General features: G+C 41.3%; 1 protein-coding gene across 8 annotated transcripts in view; it reads left to right on the forward strand.

Annotated features, from left to right (window-relative positions):
* LOC108105360 (probable serine/threonine-protein kinase DDB_G0267686) overlaps positions 1–21,771 on the forward strand; it is a 66,347-nt gene that overhangs the window by 25,092 nt on the left and 19,484 nt on the right. For 3 of the 8 annotated variants that reach the window (XM_017211878.2, XM_017211880.2, XM_017211885.2), the window contains 4 exons: positions 3,570–3,893; positions 10,749–10,932; positions 12,032–12,214; positions 12,280–13,494. In XM_017211878.2, the coding sequence (XP_017067367.1) occupies positions 3,570–3,893; positions 10,749–10,932; positions 12,032–12,214; positions 12,280–13,494 (1,906 nt within the window). Of the gene's footprint in view, positions 1–423; positions 1,299–3,569; positions 3,894–6,399; positions 6,803–9,222; positions 9,958–10,748; positions 10,933–12,031; positions 12,215–12,279; positions 13,495–21,771 lie in introns of those variants that run through there. The other 5 variants (XM_017211881.2, XM_017211882.2, XM_017211886.2 and 2 more) reach the window with 4 other exon arrangements.

Genomic DNA, 21,771 nt, shown 5'->3' on the forward strand with positions numbered 1-21,771 from the left:
CAATAACAATAACAAAAACAAAAACAATAACAGAAAACAGAAAACTCTTAATCATGAGTGGCATTCGTTGTTGTTGTTATGGCTGTTGCTGTTGCTGTTGGCAGCGCGGGGCAGCGCAGTTGGCGCAACTTTTTTGCATAGTGTAGGTAATAGGAATCGACTGCGGATTTGGAGTTTGAAGTAGACGTAGCAGTTTTTTTTTGGCCAGCCAACATTTGCGTCGCCGGCGTCACGGAGCGCGGACGCGACAAACGCGACATTGCCGAACGGAAACCGGAAAACGAGCGGGGCTATTCGGGAAAATAAAAAATAATAATACACGAAAATTAAAAAGCCAAAAAGAAAGAACTTTCGGGGTGGCTAGAACCAAAAGCAAAAATACAAAACAGAAACAGAAAGAGAAAAACGAGAAACAGAATCCAAATGGCCAGTTGTGCGCCGGTGATCGTGTGGAACGGTGCTCAGTTTACGGCCAGCAGTAGGGAACTGGAGCAGCTGCGTCGGGATTACGGTCTGGATGCCCGGATGTTGGAGGCGACACTGGTGCCGCGATATAAACGCCATAGGCCGCAGGCAGCGGCACGGAATGATCACGTTAAGGTCACCAAAGAGCAGCAATCGGATTGGATTTTGAAGCAGGATCGCAGCACCAACGTTAGTCAAGTGAACTTTCATCCCTGGGCCGGGGCACATTTCGATTTGGTGCCCTGGCGTCGTACTCGTTCGGCCTTGGATCTCACCTCCGTGGCGGACTATAATCACGGCCTGGTCGATCCCAAATCCCTCAAAGGCTTGGAGAAATTGGAATTGAGGCAGCAGCGAAGGAGGCTACAGAGGGCTAGATCCACGCATCAGGGTCTGCGGAGATTGGTACGCGTCCGACTGATCTTCTCCATTGAGTTGCGCCACAAAAGGATGGAGGTTCTCCGGAAAAGTGCTCTGCCCGTCCGGGTTTTCGAGCAGCGTTTTGCCCTCTCCGAAAACGAAAGTGCTGCTTATGAACGGATCCTTTTGGACGCCAATGCTGGCGTGGATCAGCATGTGGGCTATTTTAGCAGGAGGCAAATGAATAGCCAGGAGACCAATGAGGAATTGGTGGTGGACTTTGCCAGTGAAACGGAGGCGGATGACAAGCCAACGGGGCAGGAGGAAAAGGAGGGCAAGGAGGAGGATCAGGAGGAGGCCCAGTATGCCACGATAGCCCCGCCGGAAAAGGCAGGCAGTGCAGCACAGCAGACCAAGGAATCAGCCGGCCAGGTGCCATGCGTCAAGTGCCGTGATATTGCCATCAAATTGAGGTAAAAGAAATCGCCACCAACCGAAAGCCAAAACCAGAACACAAAAATTAAAAATAAATATAGACGCGCGCCAAAATCGATTAGTTACAGTGGGGTGTCGATAAAATCAAGCAGAAAAGCAGGAGAACTTTTTAAAAATTTTAAACAAGAGTAAAACATATTTCAAATTTTTTTTTTTGAAAGTGCAACAAAGATTAAAAGGTGTGACTATGTGCTACCCTTAGGAAAACCTCTACCATTTCCAAATGGGTCCAATATTTAACGAGTATTCCGAAGTAAATCTTTTCTCTCATCAACACTCTTAAGGAAATCTGGGATGGGCCATATTTTTTATTGATTTGTCCATCAGATTTTGTGCGAAATTTTGAGAAAGAGTCATCTAAAGCCGCTAGTAAATTTCCCACCAGCTTTCCCATTCCGCAAAAACCAACAGAGCTCCGCGAGTATAATTTCTTAAATGATTATTTTCTTCCGTTCTCTGTTCTTCTACCTCTTTCCAAGCTTTCAACTCTGACTAACCCCTTCCCCATTTCGATATATATTTACACAGATATCAACATATATTAGTAGCTAATTGATTTGGGAATATGTTTCTAGTAGTTATCACATGTGAATGATATTAAGATTTATGGAAAAGAAAATCTCTATAATATCTTTTGATTATTATGAATCCAAAGATTGCCTTGGTAGCGTATTAATTTGGCAACTCAAATTGCTGTATTACTCGCTTGGCTGCATTTGCCTTAGTTATTAATATTTAAACTAAAAATAGATTTCGTATAAGCAGTAGTATTAGTACTAGAGTTACATATTTCAAATAGCTGCACGCAGCAATGAATGAGTTCGTTTAAAAGCAGAGAGTTAGCCGAATTCTTTAACAGTTTTTATGGCTATTTAATTGGCAAGTGAATTAGCCATTTATTAAAGGTATTTACTAAGGAAAATCCTAGCTATATATATTTAACATTTGTTATATCACAAGCTAGAGATCAGTTGGACCACAAAAGGCAGTGACATCTCTTAACACCCTTAAAGATCATAATAGTTTTCCTAACCCCCTTTGCCACTTTGGTTGACCAACTGGCCTGCAATGCTATTGCCAAATCGCTTATTTCACTTTTTTTCTCTCTTAGCTGAATGTTTTTTGTGGGTTTTTGTTGTCAGATTTGTTGGCTTTGTTGGGCTTTGTGGTTTTTGTGGCTTTTCTGTCGGGTTCCGTGGGTTTCGTGGGTTTCGTGGCACTTGCCCTGTTTTGTTGACACCTGCTACCGGCCCGCTTCCATTTTCCCATTTGCCATTCCTACCGACGATGCCACCGTTGATGCAATAAACTGGAAGAAAGTGTCGTCTTTCTGCGGCTTTCTGTTTCTTTTTATGTTGCCACAGCCGCAGGTGGAAAGCAGCGACAAACGAGATTCAGTCACAAATGCCCGGTATTTTCGCATTTTAATGCCGCTTCTCAGCTTTCAATTAATTTGTCGTCGTGTGTATTGTTTCTTTTAGCATTATCATTATGATTATGTTTGTATTTTTGTTTTTGTTTTTGTTTTTGCCGCGGAAACGGCAATCAAATGAGTCAGCAGCAGACTTGACCTGGTTTAGTGATTCGGAAAAGGGCACCCAGTGAATCCAAGTGCAGCCGCAGATGCTCAGCTGAAAAAGATGCAATCAAAATTAATAGCCAGCACTTCCCTTTTTGGATAATTAATTAATTACCAGGTGTGCCTAAATGGCTGTCAAAGGGAAATTAAATATTTTGCAATGTATGAAAGGAGGGAAATTAAAGGGCATTTTTCTTGGGCTATGTTAGTACAGAAAACCGAATTTCTTTAATGATTTCAATCACTTTTATATTGCCATTGTTTTCGGTACAGATTTGTCCTAACTAATGTATTTATTAAGCAATTTGTAACCTTACTTGTTCGTTTTTCCTTTAAGTTTGTGTCTTAAGTCTTTTGTTTTGCGTGCAGAAAAGTTGACTTTTGGTTGAGTTATACTGCAGCCCAAAAGTATGCAATATTTGTTGGCTTAGCAAACCGTTTCTCCTTCAGCAAAGTTAAATATTGTTTTTAAAACACATAAATAGTTAATTTTATGCCTTATTTCATAATCTTCGTAATGTTAAGAAGTTTTGGGTGTTCATTAAAAACACGTTCATAAAACATATTTTAAGTAAGCTTATTTATACGACCTTTACATTGCGAAATCACCGACTTACTAATTGCTATTTATTAAGTATTAAATTTAAATTGTTTTCTTGTTATTTCACAGAACCATAAACGATTATGCGCTGAACTCGAATCTGCACAACAAACTGAACAATCTGCACAGCAACAAGCTAATCCATAGCAATCAGAACTATAGTAGCAACATCAATCCGAGCAGAATGCACGCCCACCAGCTGGATTCGTACCTGGGCGGAGTGGGCGGTATGATTAATCTGGGGAATATGGGCCAAATGGGTCAGATGCATCATCCGGGGAGCGTTTCCGGTAGCGAAAGACCCAACGGAGGTGCACTGGCCCTTCACTATGCCGCCGCACGTGGCTGCCTCGACTGCGTCCAACTGTTGGTAGCCGCATCCGTGGATATTTGGTAAGTGGATAAACACCTGATCCCCAAGTTTTATATACATATATACAAACATATATATATATGTGCCAAAAGTTGCATCGTGATTTGAGCGCGGGGTGAAAGCTTTTTTTTTGCCGCCGTTCTTTCTGTTTATGTGTCGGGGAAATCTGTCGACGATCGGGGCTCCACTTTGTGTTTTATTATTTCCTCGGCCTGTCTGCATTTCCATTCGATGCAGTTTCTTTCCATTTACTTGCGACAATTATTCTCATTAGGCGTTTCTTATCTGTTTCGATTAGTCGAACAGCCAAAACAAGTGGCTTATTAGTGCTGGAAATCATGGCAAGTCTATTTTCCATAGTATTTTAAAGAGATATGATTGGTTTTTGATTGAATTTTAACTTAAGAATGCAAATAATGTAAAAAAAAAGCACATTAAGTGCCCATTCTAAAGCCCGTTTAATATGCTCCATTTTAATACCAGCACTTAATGATGATTTTAATACAAGAATCAGTTGAAGTGTCTAAGCCACTGTAACGATCTGATTATCATAAACTAAATCAGCAAAGAAGTTCATTTAAGAAATTATTATCATGCAGCCGAGCTGGGAGCAGCAGCAGTCAATTAAATGCACTAATTAAAACTTATTAGCTCATCCAGCAAACTAGAAAGAATGAAGCTGGCTGGTGAACAAGGAAAAGGCATTGGAAAACTTGGAGAATCTTGGAAGAACTATACACCAAGTGGGCTAGCCAGCCGTGGCCAGGTTTTGATTCACCTAAATTCCTGTGGCCCGAACAGCAGCACGCGTCCAAAGCTGATTCATTTAATTGGGAAATGATAATGGGAATGGGTATGGGTATGGGAATTCATGTGGCCAAGGCGAGCCAGCCAAGCGAGATGCACTCGCATCTAAGCTTCCCCCTCTGACAGCTGCCCCTTCATGGCAAACCATCCAATCCAATCCAATCGAGTCCAGGCCAGGCCAGGTTTGGTTCTATCGTGTGCTATTTTCAATTGGAGTCAAACTGGAAAACTCACTGCCTCGGAAAAGCACCGTTGCAACAAGTTTTCCCCACTCGCCACGAAGTGGAGCAACTCTTCGGACCAGGCCAAGGAATCAGAATCAGAATTGGACTCGGAATCATAGTCAGAATCAGTGTCATAGCCTGATCTCCGCCTGCCTGCCTTCTTCAAGCTCTCTCTCTCTCTCTCTCTCTCTCTCTCTCTTTCGATCCAGCAGATCCCCATATCTCCAGATCCCCGACTAAATCCATATTTACAAAGCGCCTGGGCAGATCAATTGACATGACAACTGACACGGCGACACAGAAAGCAACGAGAGATGAGAGCGAGGGCGGTTTCACAGATTAAACTAGAACTATGATAGGAAACTAGAAGAAAATGTTCAACTTATAAGTTCGTTATAAACTCCTCCGCTGATTTGGTTTATGATCTTCAGTTCGTAATAGCAATGTACAACAGTTTATCTTCACCCTATAACTTAAACTTATATAACTTAACTACGCATTTTGAGAGTTATCAATGATTACTTAAATATTGAGAGAGAATCGTGAAACTTGTCTGTATATTTACTGGTAAAGTTTCACATTTACAGGTTTAATGTTGACCTGAGCAATATTTGCTTAACATTTCAAACCACCCTCGTCGCAAACCGTTTTGATAGTTTTGCGTACAAAGACACCTCGCTGAAGACTCTTACTGCTTCTTGTGTTTAAGCGGCAGAAGAGGAAAGCGAGGGGAGTTTAAAAGGTTTTCTAAAGATAAATAAACATAAATGTTTTTAAATATTAATTTTTGATAATATTTTATGTTTTAACAACTATAAAATGAACTTAAAAACCTTTAAAATTAACACAATTTTACTAGTCATGAAACTTTTGTAAACCTTTCCATGAATGGTTTTAATTTCCTTGAGATTATCATTTATTAGAAAGTAAACTTAAGGAAACTGTAATGATAGGTTTGTTAACTTTGAAGGTTTATAAATGAGAAGGTGTTAACCATCTCTGAAATGGGCGCGACGATTGAGTGTTACCAATATCCGTATGACCATTGTTACTCACCTGTTGATCCGCCCTCGCCGCTGGCCATTTGATAATATTGCTTATGGCGACAGCTCGGTGTCGAGCTATCTGGTTTGCCCCGCTCCGCCTTCCCAGAAGTGGGAAATGGTGATGATGACGATGACAAAGAAGAAGAAGAAGAAGTGGTGGCAGAAGAGGTAGAGGAAGCAGCACCACCGCCAGTCGGCGGTTCACGGTGGCCACTCGATGGCGCTTGGCGTTCGGTGGTGCTGGCTATTCGCGTTTGGCTAGTCGAGGCGAACGGTGCTTTCGTTCGTGGGCAACCTCTCCTCGGTTTTATATATAGTATATATATAGATATATATATATATATTGTGATAGTTGGTGTTAAAGTTGTTACCGTTTACCAGCAACCGTTACGCGCAGCAGCAGCAACATGCGGCTGTAGAATGAATTTGAATTTTGATTTCAATGGTGGATTTAGTGCGGTTTAGTTTTGAAGCTCAATGCAGCAGCACGGCCACGCCCCCGCCCCCGCGACTGCCCGTTGGTCAGCCAGCAGTAGCTACAGCAACATCAGCAACACAAGCAACATCATCAGCAAGAGCATTTATACCAGCAACAACGGCAAACAAAATTTCGCGCTTCAAAGTATTTCAAATGCAGTTAACGAATCGGAACGCGAATTAATTAACAGTTTCAGTGTACCAAAGAACTGCAAGGCAGAAGAAAAGCCTAAGCTTCAGCTTCAGCTTCAGCTTCAGCTTCATCCTCATCCTCATCTTTACCCCCCAAACAGTAGCCGCAACATTTGGCTTAATGCCCAAGCCAACAGCAACATCCGCAGCAGCAGCAGCCGCAGCAACCGCAACCATGAAAAGGTAGCCACGGCTGCTTTTGGCCAACATTCAGTTGCCACTAATCGATTGGCCAAGGCAGCGAGGAAATCCGAATGGCCACCGGGAGGCCACTAAGGATTCCAAGTCAATCTAACACGTTTTTTTTTGCCAGTGTGTGTTTGAGTGCGGAACCAAATCGAATAAAATCGAATCGAATGCTTTAAAAAACATACAAGTTCAGGTGTGAGTGGTTTTGTGCTTGGTCGGAAATTATGAATATATGAAAACAAAGTGTAGATGGTGCTGACTTATCAGCAAGAATTTGTAATATATTGATAAAATCCATTCATTAGAATTGGTATCTGAAATTATTTATCAAAAAAGCAAGAAAGAGAAAGCTTTAAGAACTAATAAAGTTCTCCAAGGAATTCGTTATAAATTAAGAGAAGATTCTTAAGCTTATTTAAGGTGCTAGGCTGGACTGTGATTAAATAGCTCAAAGTTTATGAAGGAGAAAAGCTATAGAAAGTAAGACAAACTGAAGACTAGATCAAGTCATACTCAGTTTGATTAGCCTCAGAGGATCATAACAATTAAGGATTTCCCTTGATAAAAGGAAAGAAATAATGCCATGAACTATATAAAAAGTGAAAAGCTAGAATACAGGAAAACCCTTATTAAGAAGACCCACAAATCCCTTTGTAGGAACCCCTTGAAACCACCAAAAAAAGGCTTGCTAATTGCTAGAGAATCTAAACCAAGAAGCGGCACTCACTGCCCACATATGTAAAGAGGAAATCACTTTAAGATTTCCACTTATCTTCAGTTATTGTATAAGTTTGTATCTTTGTGTCTCTGTAACTCCCTGGAGTCCATTTGTGTCACTCGCGCGGCTTTCATTCTGCATTCTCTCAGCACTGGACAATCGGCGGAGTCTCGATGATGGACCGCCAATTGCTGATCGTCCATCAATGGACCCGAGCACGCAAATCTTCAATTAAATAAACGAGTCTATAACTGTCAACTGGCATTTCTAACGAGGCTCCTGCTTCGCCTCAATTATTTCGCTTTTTAATTCCATTTTCTGCTTGGCCCACCTCTCTGGGAAGGGGAGAAGGTGCCCCCCCAGACACACATTAAATAAATTAAAAAATAATTATTAAATTGCAAATCGAGAGAGGCAAAAAAACAAAAAACAATACAGCAAAGATGAAAAATTGGGAATATATATATAGTATATATATCTTTTACTGTATTTTCACCTACTAAAGAAGATACAAGATACGATAAACAAAAGGGGAGGCGGGGATAAAGATGAAAAATCAACTTTAATTGGTTTACAATTCATTTCTAAGCGAGAAAAGCTGGAAAATGTAACAAGTAGTCCGAAGTCGGACGAAGAAAGCCAAAGCTGCCGTGCGCAATATCCATGAAGTCGTAAGCCAGTTGACTAAGTGAACAGATACTAGTATCCGTACCCATATACCCATCATCATCATTGCCTCCATCGCCTCCATTGCCTCCGTTCGGCCACCGAATCTTCTGGAGCACACAGGGGGCGAAAGCACAGTGGGACATGACAAAAGGTTGGCTGGAAAATTGAATTATATTGGAATTGGGCATAAGGGAACTTAGGAAAATACTTCTTAGACTTCTCTTTAGTTAGTATTATACTTCCAAGTTGGCCAGCAATTTCCTTAGGCAATCTTAAGTTTTGAAAAGCCTGACCAAACGTATGCCTCTGGTGGGCTATAATTTCGGCGATGGCTAAATTGCCGTGATCACAGTGATCAGGGGCCATTATAAATCTCCCGTTGGATGAAGCGATCCAATTCGATCCACACCCACTCTTGCCCCACTGTGGCGTGTGGAAAGCCAGGCCAGCCAGCTAAATGGTAACAGCAGCAACACTAGAAACACGAGCAACATGTACAGCAGCAACATACAAGTGGCAGACGCCAAGACAAGTGCAGATTTTAGACTGGGAGTCAGGCGTAACTACTCGGCGAGAGAAACCTCCTCCCCTCGACGGTTTTTGTTTCGCTTTTAGGCGTTAATTTCACCTAAAAAAATGAAGAAGATTTATATATAGTATATAGTTATAAGATATACGCGAGCAAGAAGCAGAAGTTTGTCGAGCAGATCGAGCATCGAGCATCGAGGGTTTAATCACAGCCCAGACACCGCGGCGAGCTGTTCGGGTAATGCAGACTTTCGGTTTCAGCAGGTCCAACGGATATATTTATGATCCATAAAAATGATATGAAAAAAAGAGGAAAACAAAAGACTGCAGGCCACGAAAAACTAGCTATGCAAATCAAGGCATTAAAGTGATTTTTCCTAAACCAGTTAACCATAAATCGAACTCTTTTTTTCTCGTGTGTGTATAGTACCAGTGTGTGTGTGTGTGTGTGCTTAACGGTACAAGGAAAATCAAAGATACAGAAAAACCGGAAAATATAAAAAATCAAGTGACAAACGAAAGTGAAAATCGAAAATTTCGAACGTGAACGGTAAGCCCAGGCGAATAAATTAAAGTCCACAAAAATCAAAGTCAAAATCAAAAAACTCAAAAACACGAGCACCAAGCGCACTGCCTATTCGAATCCTTCAATTAAAGATATATACTATACATATATGTTAGAAGCAATTGATCCACTCAAACACACACCTCCCAGTCACCTGACCACCAATGCCAACCAACCCACATCCATCTCCCACTCCTCCTTCACCGCCAGCTACTTCTCCACCATCAACGTTAAGAAGGGCCTCCTCGGCCGCATGACCACAAGTCTGACCTCCTACCGTCGCAGCAAGCAGAAGTCCAAGTCCAACAATGACATCCACACGATCATCGCCACGGAGGTAACCGCAGCCATACTGAGCAGCAGTGTCCACAGCAGCACAGGATCGGAGATCGAGGACGGTCAGACCACCACTCTTATCGAGGACGCTGCCCAGGATCAAAGGACTGAAGAGCAGGATCACCAGCAACAGAAAACCAAGGACCATCCAATCCAAATGGAGACGCATCATCCGCATTTGCATCACCAGCAGCGGAAGAGCAGCGCTGTGGAGGTGGTGCGTCAGCGTTTGGACGACGACGAGGATCAGGACTCCAACGAAGATGACGAGGCCACGCCCATGATGAGCGGCGTGGGGCGCAAGGAGCAGAACAACCGACGCAGCGTCGTCAGGTGGGGAAAATCAAAGGGGGAAATTCATATAGAGTTCTAGATACCAGAGTTTAAGGTTTCTCTAAGAAAGTTCAAGCTAATCTGATTTACCTTCTCCCACAAATCCATATTTAAACTTTGATAGAAAACGATAACTAGTGGGAACGAAAGCTATAAAATGAACTTCCAAGTTTGTTTTCGTCTTAACTTCTTTTTCAAATGGTAACCTTCTTTGTTATGGCATCTTTTCTTCAACTTCAAACCCAATAAATATCAAATCCATAGCAACATGTCAATGCATTCAAAACGATAACGAGTTAATCTTAAAATTTGTTACCCAATTCGATCGATATTTGATGGGAGTATAATCCTCTTGACAAATCGGTGAATAGCTTTTCCCACACATTCACCGCAGATTACCATGCCATTGATGGCCGCTGTTGATTAATCTCTCTGCGTACCATCATCCACTCTATGTAATCGATCGATCAATGATATTCCGCAATAAAAAGAAAAGAAAAAAGAGTGGAAAATCGGTCAAAGATGAGGAAAACTACGAGAAGCGATTTTCCAGTGACCCAGTGCGTTTCTAGTGATTAACAGCAGTTATGTACTATATACTATACACTATATACTACTACTACTATTTACTATATACTATATACTATATATACTCGCTTTTGATTGCCAATGATAGGTGTTTGAAATGAGATCAATCTTAGCTGATTTCGGTGCAACTTTTTGTTCATTAAAGCCTCTTATTTTTGCCAAACTAATTGGACGCCAAGTAATGAGTATTTTGTAAATTACAGCGCCAATACGCAAATGGACAACGATGTCACACCCGTCTACTTGGCGGCGCAGGAGGGACACTTGGAGGTGCTCAAGTTTCTGGTGCTGGAGGCCGGCGGCTCTTTGTACGTCCGTGCACGCGATGGCATGGCACCGATCCATGCCGCTTCACAAATGGGCTGCTTGGATTGCCTCAAATGGATGGTGAGTGCTCCGCTTTCCGTTTTAATTTCGGCCTTTAACCGATCTGCAGACTGCCAACTTTGGTTAGCCAAAAACTTGGCCAACAGCGTCAGGCAATGCGGGTCAATTGACAGAGTCAGGTTGCACTAGCAAAAAATATTAGTTAAGTTGGGAAAGTATTCTAGATTCTAGATTGGCCCATCTGTCCATAGATTTTTGGATTTCCGGGTTTTCTTTTGGGTCGTGTTCTTGAGATTAGTTTAAAAAATATTTAAGATTAGAATATTAAAGTTAAAACTTGATAATTAGGGCATAGAAATAAGTAAGGGGGAGATTAAACCATGGCCTTTAAATGATAGCAAGTATTAGTATTATCCATTTTGCTCAGTGTGCTGGTGAACCCGTTTCTTTTTACTGGTATCTGCGGGTCCTGTTTCGGTGGCTTCTTAACGGGGTTCTCGAGTGGGATCCCCGGCCAGTTTGTCGTCAGGCCAGCGCCATTTATCACCCGGGGAATGCGTCCAGTGGAGGAGGCCAAGGAGTCAAGAATCCACAAAACCAAGAATCCCAGTAGCGGAGAGAGTGGCTTATGCAAAGCTTTGCCAAGGCTGACAATGGCTGCTTCCCAATAACCAGAATGCATTTTCAAGATCATCACAAGAGTCGATGGCGGTGGCGATGGCGATGGCAGCTGGAAACCACCTTTCTAAATTGAACTAAATAGTTTCCATTATAGCCGCAACGCCTCACGGCTGGCAAACCACTTTCCACAAACAGAGACTCTGTGGGATACTTAAGCGCTGAATGACCGGCGAAGACATTGCGTTGAGTTAGTGGACAAGGAGCTGGCAACTGAGTGAACGGTGAGGAATAGATGCTTCAACGTCTCGTCAAGACATAAGTGGAGTACTCAGGCTTTAAGATGGATTAGCAGTAATGGCTGTGGCTGGGAATAACAGTTTGGTTTACCACTAAAGAGACATTAATAGATCGTTTTTGAAATAGATGTGTTAAAGAATGTTTTAGCTTTTTTATGCCTCCACTAGTTTTAAGACATCGGGAAATTACCATCTTTCCTTGATTTATAACTATATTTAATGTAATTTTCGTTCCCACAAAGGTCCAAGATCAAGGCGTAGATCCCAATTTGCGGGATGGAGATGGAGCCACACCGCTGCACTTTGCCGCCTCGCGGGGTCATCTGTCCGTAGTCCGTTGGCTGCTCAATCATGGAGCCAAGTTATCTCTGGACAAGTATGGCAAGTCGCCCATCAACGATGCTGCTGAAAATCAACAAGTCGAGGTGGGTTTTCATCTTATAGAATATTTAATTCGAAATCTTTTTTAATCACAACCCTTCCCTTTCAGTGCCTGAATGTCTTGGTTCAGCATGGCACTTCGGTGGACTACAATGGCAAGAGCAGCTCACAGCGGCACAAGTCGCAGCAGCAGCTGCACCATCAGCAGCACCATCAGCAACACCAGCAACAGCAACAACAGCAGCAGCAGCAACATCTGAGCAGCAGCTGCAATTCTAACTCGAATTCGTCGAAGCAGACGAGTCGCAGCAATACGATTAAATCCAAGTCATCCTCGACTCTGAGCTCTGATGTGGAGCCATTCTACCTGCATCCACCGGCTATGGCAGGCGGAGCTGGAGGATCAGCAATGGGCCTGGGCATAGGCATTGGCATGGGCATGGGTCTGGGTATCTCGAGGAAAAACAGCGATGCCCTGTACTCCCAGCAATCGAGAAGTTCATCTGAGAAGTTATACAATGGCTCATCCTCTTTGGGTGGCAATCCTGGTGGAAATAGTTCTTCGGCAGGCGGTGGCGGAGGAGGAGGTGGTGCCCTATTGCCCAACGATGGGTTGTATGTAAATCCCATGAGGAATGGAGGAATGTATAATACACCTTCACCGAATGGCAGCATCTCCGGGGAGTCCTTCTTCCTGCACGATCCACAGGATATTATCTACAATCGAGTAAGGGATCTATTCGTTGACTCCGATTGCAGCAGCAGTGTGAAGCAGCACGGCAAGAGTCATGCCCACGGCCATGGCCACCAGCTGCTACAGTCGAAGGCTGGCAATGCCATGACAATCCAGGCTGATGTCCACTCCAGCTCAAGTGGAGCAGGCAGTGGCTCCGACGAGTCCGTGTCCATCTCGTCCAGCTTCAACTCGCCGAAGCAGCAGCAACAGATGCGCAGCCAGAGCTTCAATCGCCACGGCAGCAGCAGCAACATCAGCAACATCAGTGCCGGCGGTAACATTAAGAACAACAACTACAAGCCGCACAAAGGCATCACGAGCAATCAGAACGGAGGTGGGGATCATGACTACGAGGATATATATCTGGTGCGCGAAGAGTCGCGCAAGCAGCATCAACAGCAGCAGCAGCAACACCAGTTGCAGCAGCAACAACAGCAACAGCTGCAGCAGCATCAGGCCGTGCAACAGCAGCAGCAACACAAATACAATGTGGGACGCTCCCGATCGAGGGACAGCGGCTCCCATTCACGATCGGCCAGTGCCAGTTCCACCAGGAGCACGGACATTGTGCTCCAGTACAGCAATCATGTGAGTTTGCTTTTCGAGTCTAATAACTTTGGTTCATACGAAAATACTGCATACTTTTAGACACTTTCATATATTATGTTCTACATTCCTATACCGGAAGCTATGTTCAAAATTTTAAGTGTAGATTTTTAATATTTTGCAATACTTTGCCAAACAATCGAAAATACCTATTCTCACTGCTAAAACAATGACTGTTTTATGCAGCTAACAACCAAAACTTTAAACCCCTATACTAGCTTTTTGCGTTATTGTTCTGATTTGTTGCTGCGAGTGCCGATTTAATGGCTAAAAAAGCAGAAAACCCATTTTTAACAGAAATTCGCAATACTATGTTCGGGTTATTAGCTCTAGCTCGGTCAAAACAAGACGCAGAGCCAAAAGAACAACTGTTTTGTGCTGCTAACGACCAGCACTAACCACCCCTATCACTCGTTTTTTGATTTTGGGAATTTCAATTTTGGCCCAAATTTCGCATTTTTGATAAGGGGTACGTACCATCATCAAAATTTTCAAAAATGGGCCAAAAATGAAGTTTCCCAGATTTGAATGCAAATCAATTGGGAATCATGGCAATCAAATTACGAGCCCTACGAGGTATTACATTCCTCATTTGGGCCATTTTTGGCTGTGCCATGGCCAAAAAACTGATTTTTTTGTGCCCAAAGTTATGCTACATCTTTTGCTAGCAGAGAGCACGGTTTTGTTGCCGTTTCTTAGCTCTAACTTTGTCAAAACAAGACGCACGGCTAAAACAATAACTGTTTTATGCAGCTAACAACCAAAACTTTAAACCCCTATACTAGCTTTTTGCGTTATTGTTCTGATTAGTTGCTGCGAGTGCCGATTTAATGGCTAATAAAGCAGAAAACCCATTTTTAACAGAAATTTGCAATACTATCTTCGGCTTTTTAGCTCTAGCTCGGTCAAAACAAGACGCAGAGCCAAAAAAACAACTGTTTTGTGCTGCTAACAACCAAAACTTTAAACCCCTATACTAGCTTCTTGCGTTATTGTTCTGATTTGTTGCTGCGAGTGCCGATTTAATGGCTAAAAAAGCAGAAAACCCATTTTTAACAAAAATTTGCAATACTATCTTCGGCTTTTTAGCTCTAGCTCGGTCAAAACAAGACGCAGAGCCAAAAGAACAACTGTTTTGTGCTGCTAACAACCAAAACTTTAAACCCCTATACTAGCTTTTTGCGTTATTGTTCTGATTTGTTGCTGCGAGTGCCGATTTAATGGCTACAAAAGCAGAAAACCCATTTTTAACAGAAATTTGCAATACTATCTTTGGCTTTTTCGCTCTAGCTCGGTCAAAACAAGACGCAGAGCCAAAAGAACAACTGTTTTGTGCTGCTAACGACCAGCACTAACCACCCCTATCACTCGTTTTTCGATTTTGGGAATTTCAATTTTGGCCCAAATTTCGCATTTTTGATAAGGGGTACCATCATCAAAATTTTCAAAAATGGGCCAAAAATGAAGTTTCCCAGATTTGAATGCAAATCAATTGGGAATCATGGCAATCAAATTACGAGCCCTACGAGGTATTACATTCCTCATTTGGGCCATTTTTGGCTGTGCCATGGCAAAAAAAACTGATTTTTTTGTGCCCAAAGTTATGCTACATCTTTTGCTAGCAGAGAGCACGGTTTTGTTGCCGTTTCTTAGCTCTAACTTTGTCAAAACAAGACGCACGGCTAAAACAATAACTGTTTTATGCAGCTAACAACCAAATTTGCAATACTATCTTCGGCTTTTTAGCTCTAGCTCGGTCAAAACAAGACAAGAGCCAAAAGAACAACTGTTTTGTGCTGCTAACAACCAAAACTTTAAACCCCTATACTAGCTTTTTGCGTTATTGTTCTGATTTGTTGCTGCGAGTGCCGATTTAATGGCTAAAAAAGCAGAAAACCCATTTTTAACAGAAATTCGCAATACTATGTTCGGGTTATTAGCTCTAGCTCGGTCAAAACAAGACGCAGAGCCAAAAGAACAACTGTTTTGTGCTGCTAACGACCAGCACTAACTACCCCTATCACTCGTTTTTCGATTTTGGGAAATTCAATTTTGGCCCAAATTTCGCATTTTTGATAAGGGGTACCATCATTAAAATTTTCAAAAATGGGCCAAAAATGAAGTTTCCCAGATTTGAATGCAAATCAATTGGGAATCATGGCAATCAAATTACGAGCCCTACGAGGTATTACATTCCTCATTTGGGCCATTTTTGGCTGTGCCATGGCCAAAAAACTGTTTTTTTGTGCCCAAAGTTATGGTACATCTTTTGCCAGCAGAGACCACGGTTTTGTTGCCATTTCTTAGCTCTAACTTTGTCAAAACAATACGCACGGCTAAAACAATAACTGTTTTATGCAGCTAACAACCAAAACTTTAAACCCCTATACTAGCTTTTTGCGTTATTGTTCTGATTTGTTGCTGCGAGTGCCGATTTAATGGCTAAAAAAGCAGAAAACCCATTTTTAACAGAAATTTGCAATACTATGTTCGGGTTATTAGCTCTAGCTCGGTCAAAACAAGACGCAGAGCCAAAAGAACAACTGTTTTGTGCTGCTAACGACCAGCACTAACCACCCCTATCACTCGTTTTTTGATTTTGGGAATTTCAATTTTGGCCCAAATTTCGCATTTTTGATAAGGGGTACCATCATCAAAATTTTCAAAAATGGGCCAAAAATGAAGTTTCCCAGATTTGAATGCAAATCAATTGGGAATCATGGCAATCAAATTACGAGCCCTACGAGGTATTACATTCCTCATTTGGGCCATTTTTGGCTGTGCCATGGCAAAAAAAACTGATTTTTTTGTGCCCAAAGTTATGCTACATCTTTTGCTAGCAGAGAGCACGATTTTGTTGCCGTTTCTTAGCTCTAACTTTGTCAAAACAAGACGCACGCCTAAAACAATAACTGTTTTATGCAGCTAACAACCAAAACTTTAAACCCCTATACTAGCTTTTTGCGTTATTGTTCTGATTTGTTGCTGCGAGTGCCGATTTAATGGCTACAAAAGCAGAAAACCCATTTTTAACAGAAATTTGCAATACTATCTTTGGCTTTTTCGCTCTAGCTCGGTCAAAACAAGACGCAGAGCCAAAAGAACAACTGTTTTGTGTTGCTAACGACCAGCACTAACCACCCCTATCACTCGTTTTTTGATTTTGGGAATTTCAATTTTGGCCCAAATTTCGCATTTTTGATAAGGGGTACCATCATCAAAATTTTCAAAAATGGGCCAAAAATGAAGTTTCCCAGATTTGAATGCAAATCAATTGGGAATCATGGCAATCAAATTACGAGCCCTACGAGGTATTACATTCCTCATTTGGGCCATTTTTGGCTGTGCCATGGCAAAAAAAACTGATTTTTTTGTGCCCAAAGTTATGCTACATCTTTTGCTAGCAGAGAGCACGGTTTTGTTGCCGTTTCTTAGCTCTAACTTTGTCAAAACAAGACGCACGCCTAAAACAATAACTGTTTTATGCAGCTAACAACCAAAACTTTAAACCCCTATACTAGCTTTTTGCGTTATTGTTCTGATTTGTTGCTGCGAGTGCCGATTTAATGGCTAAAAAAGCAGAAAACCCATATTTAACAGAAATTTGCAATACTATCTTTGGCTTTTTAGCTCTAGCTCGGTCAAAACAAGACAAGAGCCAAAAGAACAACTGTTTTGTGCTGCTAACAACCAAAACTTTAAACCCCTATACTAGCTTTTTGCGTTATTGTTCTGATTTGTTGCTGCGAGTGCCGATTTAATGGCTAAAAAAGCAGAAAACCCATTTTTAACAGAAATTCGCAATACTATGTTCGGGTTATTAGCTCTAGCTCGGTCAAAACAAGACGCAGAGCCAAAAGAACAACTGTTTTGTGCTGCTAACGACCAGCACTAACTACCCCTATCACTCGTTTTTCGATTTTGGGAAATTCAATTTTGGCCCAAATTTCGCATTTTTGATAAGGGGTACCATCATCAAAATTTTCAAAAATGGGCCAAAAATGAAGTTTCCCAGATTTGAATGCAAATCAATTGGGAATCATGGCAATCAAATTACGAGCCCTACGAGGTATTACATTCCTCATTTGGGCCATTTTTGGCTGTGCCATGGCCAAAAACTGATTTTTTTGGTGCCTAAAGTTATGCTACATCTTTTGCTAGCAGAGAGCACGGTTTTGTTGCCGTTTCTTAGCTCTAACTTTGTCAAAACAAGACGCACGCCTAAAACAATAACTGTTTTATGCAGCTAACAACCAAAACTTTAAACCCCTATACTAGCTTTTTGCGTTATTGTTCTGATTTGTTGCTGCGAGTGCCGATTTAATGGCTAAAAAAGCAGAAAACCCATTTTTAACAGAAATTTGCAATACTATGTTCGGGTTATTAGCTCTAGCTCGGTCAAAACAAGACGCAGAGCCAAAAGAACAACTGTTTTGTGCTGCTAACAACCAAAACTTTAAACCCCTATACTAGCTTTTTGCGTTATTGTTCTGATTTGTTGCTGCGAGTGCCGATTTAATGGCTAAAAAAGCAGAAAACCCATATTTAACAGAAATTTGCAATACTATCTTTGGCTTTTTAGCTCTAGCTCGGTCAAAACAAGACGCAGAGCCAAAAGAACAACTGTTTTGTGCTGCTAACAACCAAAACTTTAAACCCCTATACTAGCTTTTTGCGTTATTGTTCTGATTTGTTGCTGCGAGTGCCGATTTAATGGCTAAAAAAGCAGAAAACCCATTTTTAACAGAAATTCGCAATACTATGTTCGGGTTATTAGCTCTAGCTCGGTCAAAACAAGACGCAGAGCCAAAAGAACAACTGTTTTGTGCTGCTAACGACCAGCACTAACTACCCCTATCACTCGTTTTTCGATTTTGGGAAATTCAATTTTGGCCCAAATTTCGCATTTTTGATAAGGGGTACCATCATCAAAATTTTCAAAAATGGGCCAAAAATGAAGTTTCCCAGATTTGAATGCAAATCAATTGGGAATCATGGCAATCAAATTACGAGCCCTACGAGGTATTACATTCCTCATTTGGTCCATTTTAGGCTGTGCCATGGCCAAAAAACTGATTTTTTTTGTGCCCAAAGTTATGCTACATCTTTTGCCAGCAGAGAGCACGGTTTTGTTGCCGTTTCTTAGCTCTAACTTTGTCAAAACAAGACGCACGGGTAAAACAATAACTGTTTTATGCAGCTTATAACCAAAACTTTAAACCCCTATACTAGCTTTTTGCGTTATTGTTCTGATTTGTTGCTGCGAGTGCCGATTTAATAGCTACAAAAGCAGAAAACCCATTTTTAACAAAAATTTGCAATACTATGTTCGGGTTATTAGCTCTAGCTCGGTCAAAACAAGACGCAGAGCCAAAAGAACAACTGTTTTGTGCTGCTAACGACCAAAACTTTAAACCCCTATACTAGCTTTTTGCGTTATTGTTCTGATTTGTTGCTGCGAGTGCCGATTTAATGGCTAAAAAAGCAGAAAACCCATTTTATAACAGAAATTTGCAATACTATGTTCGGGTTATTAGCTCTAGCTCGGTCAAAACAAGACGCAGAGCCAAAAGAACAACTGTTTTGTGCTGCTAACAACCAAAACTTTAAACCCCTATACTATCTTTTTGCGTTATTGTTCTGATTTGTTGCTGTGAGTGCCGATTTAATGGCTAAAAAAGCAGAAAACCCATTTTTAACAGAAATTTGCAATACTATCTTCGGCTTTTTAGCTCTAGCTCGGTCAAAACAAGACGCAGATCCAAAAGAACAACTGTTTTGTGCTGCTAACAACCAAAACTTTAAACCCCTATACTAGCTTTTTGCGTTATTGTTCTGATTTGTTGCTGTGAGTGCCGATTTAATGGCTACAAAAGCAGAAAACCCATTTTTAACAGAAATTTGCAATACTATGTTCGGGTTATTAGCTCTAGCTCTGTCAAAACAAGACGCAGAGCCAAAAGAACAACTGTTTTGTGCTGCTAACGACCAGCACTAACTACCCCTATCACTCGTTTTTCGATTTTGGGAAATTCAATTTTGGCCCAAATTTCGCATTTTTGATAAGAGGTACCATCATCAAAATTTTCAAAAATGGGCCAAAAATGAAGTTTCCCAGATTTGAATGCAAATCAATTGGGAATCATGGCAATCAAATTACGAGCCCTACGAGGTATTACATTCCTCATTTGGGCCATTTTTGGCTGTGCCATGGCCAAAAACTGATTTTTTTTGGTGCCTAAAGTTATGCTACATCTTTTGCTAGCAGAGAGCACGGTTTTGTTGCCGTTTCTTAGCTCTAACTTTGTCAAAACAAGACGCACGCCTAAAACAATAACTGTTTTATGCAGCTAACAACCAAAACTTTAAACCCCTATACTAGCTTTTTGCGTTATTGTTCTGATTTGTTGCTGTGAGTGCCGATTTAATGGCTAAAAAAGCAGAAAACCCATTTTTAACAGAAATTCGCAATACTATGTTCGGGTTATTAGCTCTAGCTCGGTCAAAACAAGACGCAGAGCCAAAAGAACAACTGTTTTGTGCTGCTAACGACCAGCACTATCCACCCCTATCACTCGTTTTTCGATTTTGGGAAATTCAATTTTGGCCCAAATTTCGCATTTTTGATAAGGGGTACCATCATCAAAATTTTCAAAAATGGGCCAAAAATGAAGTTTCCCAGATTTGAATGCAAATCAATTGGGAATCATGGCAATCAAATTACGAGCCCTACGAGGTATTACATTCCTCATTTGGTCCATTTTAGGCTGTGCCATGGCCAAAAAACTGATTTTTTTGTGCCCAAAGTTATGCTACATCTTTTTGCCAGCAGAGAGCACGGTTTTGTTGCCGTTTCTTAGCTCTAACTTTGTCAAAACAAGACGCACGGGTAAAACAATAACTGTTTTATGCAGCTAATAACCAAAACTTTAAACCCCTATACTAGCTTTTTGCGTTATTGTTCTGATTTGTTGCTGCGAGTGCCGATTTAATGGCTACAAAAGCAGAAAACCCATTTTTAACAGAAATTTGCAATACTATCTTTGGCTTTTTCGCTCTAGCTCGGTCAAAACAAGACGCAGAGCCAAAAGAACAACTGTTTTGTGCTGCTAACAACCAAAACTTTAAACCCCTATACCAGCTTTTTGCGTTATTGTTCTGATTTGTTGCTGCGAGTGCCGATTTAATGGCTAAAAAAGCAGAAAACCCATTTTTAACAGAAATTCGCAATACTATGTTCGGGTTATTAGCTCTAGCTCGGTCAAAACAAGACGCAGAGCCAAAAGAACAACTGTTTTGTGCTGCTAACGACCAGCACTATCCACCCCTATCACTCGTTTTTCGATTTTGGGAAATTCAATTTTGGCCCAAATTTCGCATTTTTGATAAGGGGTACCATCATCAAAATTTTCAAAAATGGGCCAAAAATGAAGTTTCCCAGATTTGAATGCAAATCAATTGGGAATCATGGCAATCAAATTACGAGCCCTACGAGGTATTACATTCCTCATTTGGTCCATTTTAGGCTGTGCCATGGCCAAAAAACTGATTTTTTTTGTGCCCAAAGTTATGCTACATCTTTTGCCAGCAGAGAGCACGGTTTTGTTGCCGTTTCTTAGCTCTAACTTTGTCAAAACAAGACGCACGGGTAAAACAATAACTGTTTTATGCAGCTTATAACCAAAACTTTAAACCCCTATACTAGCTTTTTGCGTTATTGTTCTGATTTGTTGCTGCGAGTGCCGATTTAATAGCTACAAAAGCAGAAAACCCATTTTTAACAAAAATTTGCAATACTATGTTCGGGTTATTAGCTCTAGCTCGGTCAAAACAAGACGCAGAGCCAAAAGAACAACTGTTTTGTGCTGCTAACGACCAAAACTTTAAACCCCTATACTAGCTTTTTGCGTTATTGTTCTGATTTGTTGCTGCGAGTGCCGATTTAATGGCTAAAAAAGCAGAAAACCCATTTTATAACAGAAATTTGCAATACTATGTTCGGGTTATTAGCTCTAGCTCGGTCAAAACAAGACGCAGAGCCAAAAGAACAACTGTTTTGTGCTGCTAACAACCAAAACTTTAAACCCCTATACTAGCTTTTTTGCGTTATTGTTCTGATTTGTTGCTGTGAGTGCCGATTTAATGGCTAAAAAAGCAGAAAACCCATTTTTAACAGAAATTTGCAATACTATCTTCGGCTTTTTAGCTCTAGCTCGGTCAAAACAAGACGCAGATCCAAAAGAACAACTGTTTTGTGCT

The sequence above is a fragment of the Drosophila eugracilis genome, unplaced genomic scaffold, assembly GCF_018153835.1.
Source record: "Drosophila eugracilis isolate 14026-0451.02 unplaced genomic scaffold, ASM1815383v1 contig_498, whole genome shotgun sequence".
Classification (NCBI taxonomy): domain Eukaryota; kingdom Metazoa; phylum Arthropoda; class Insecta; order Diptera; family Drosophilidae; genus Drosophila; species Drosophila eugracilis.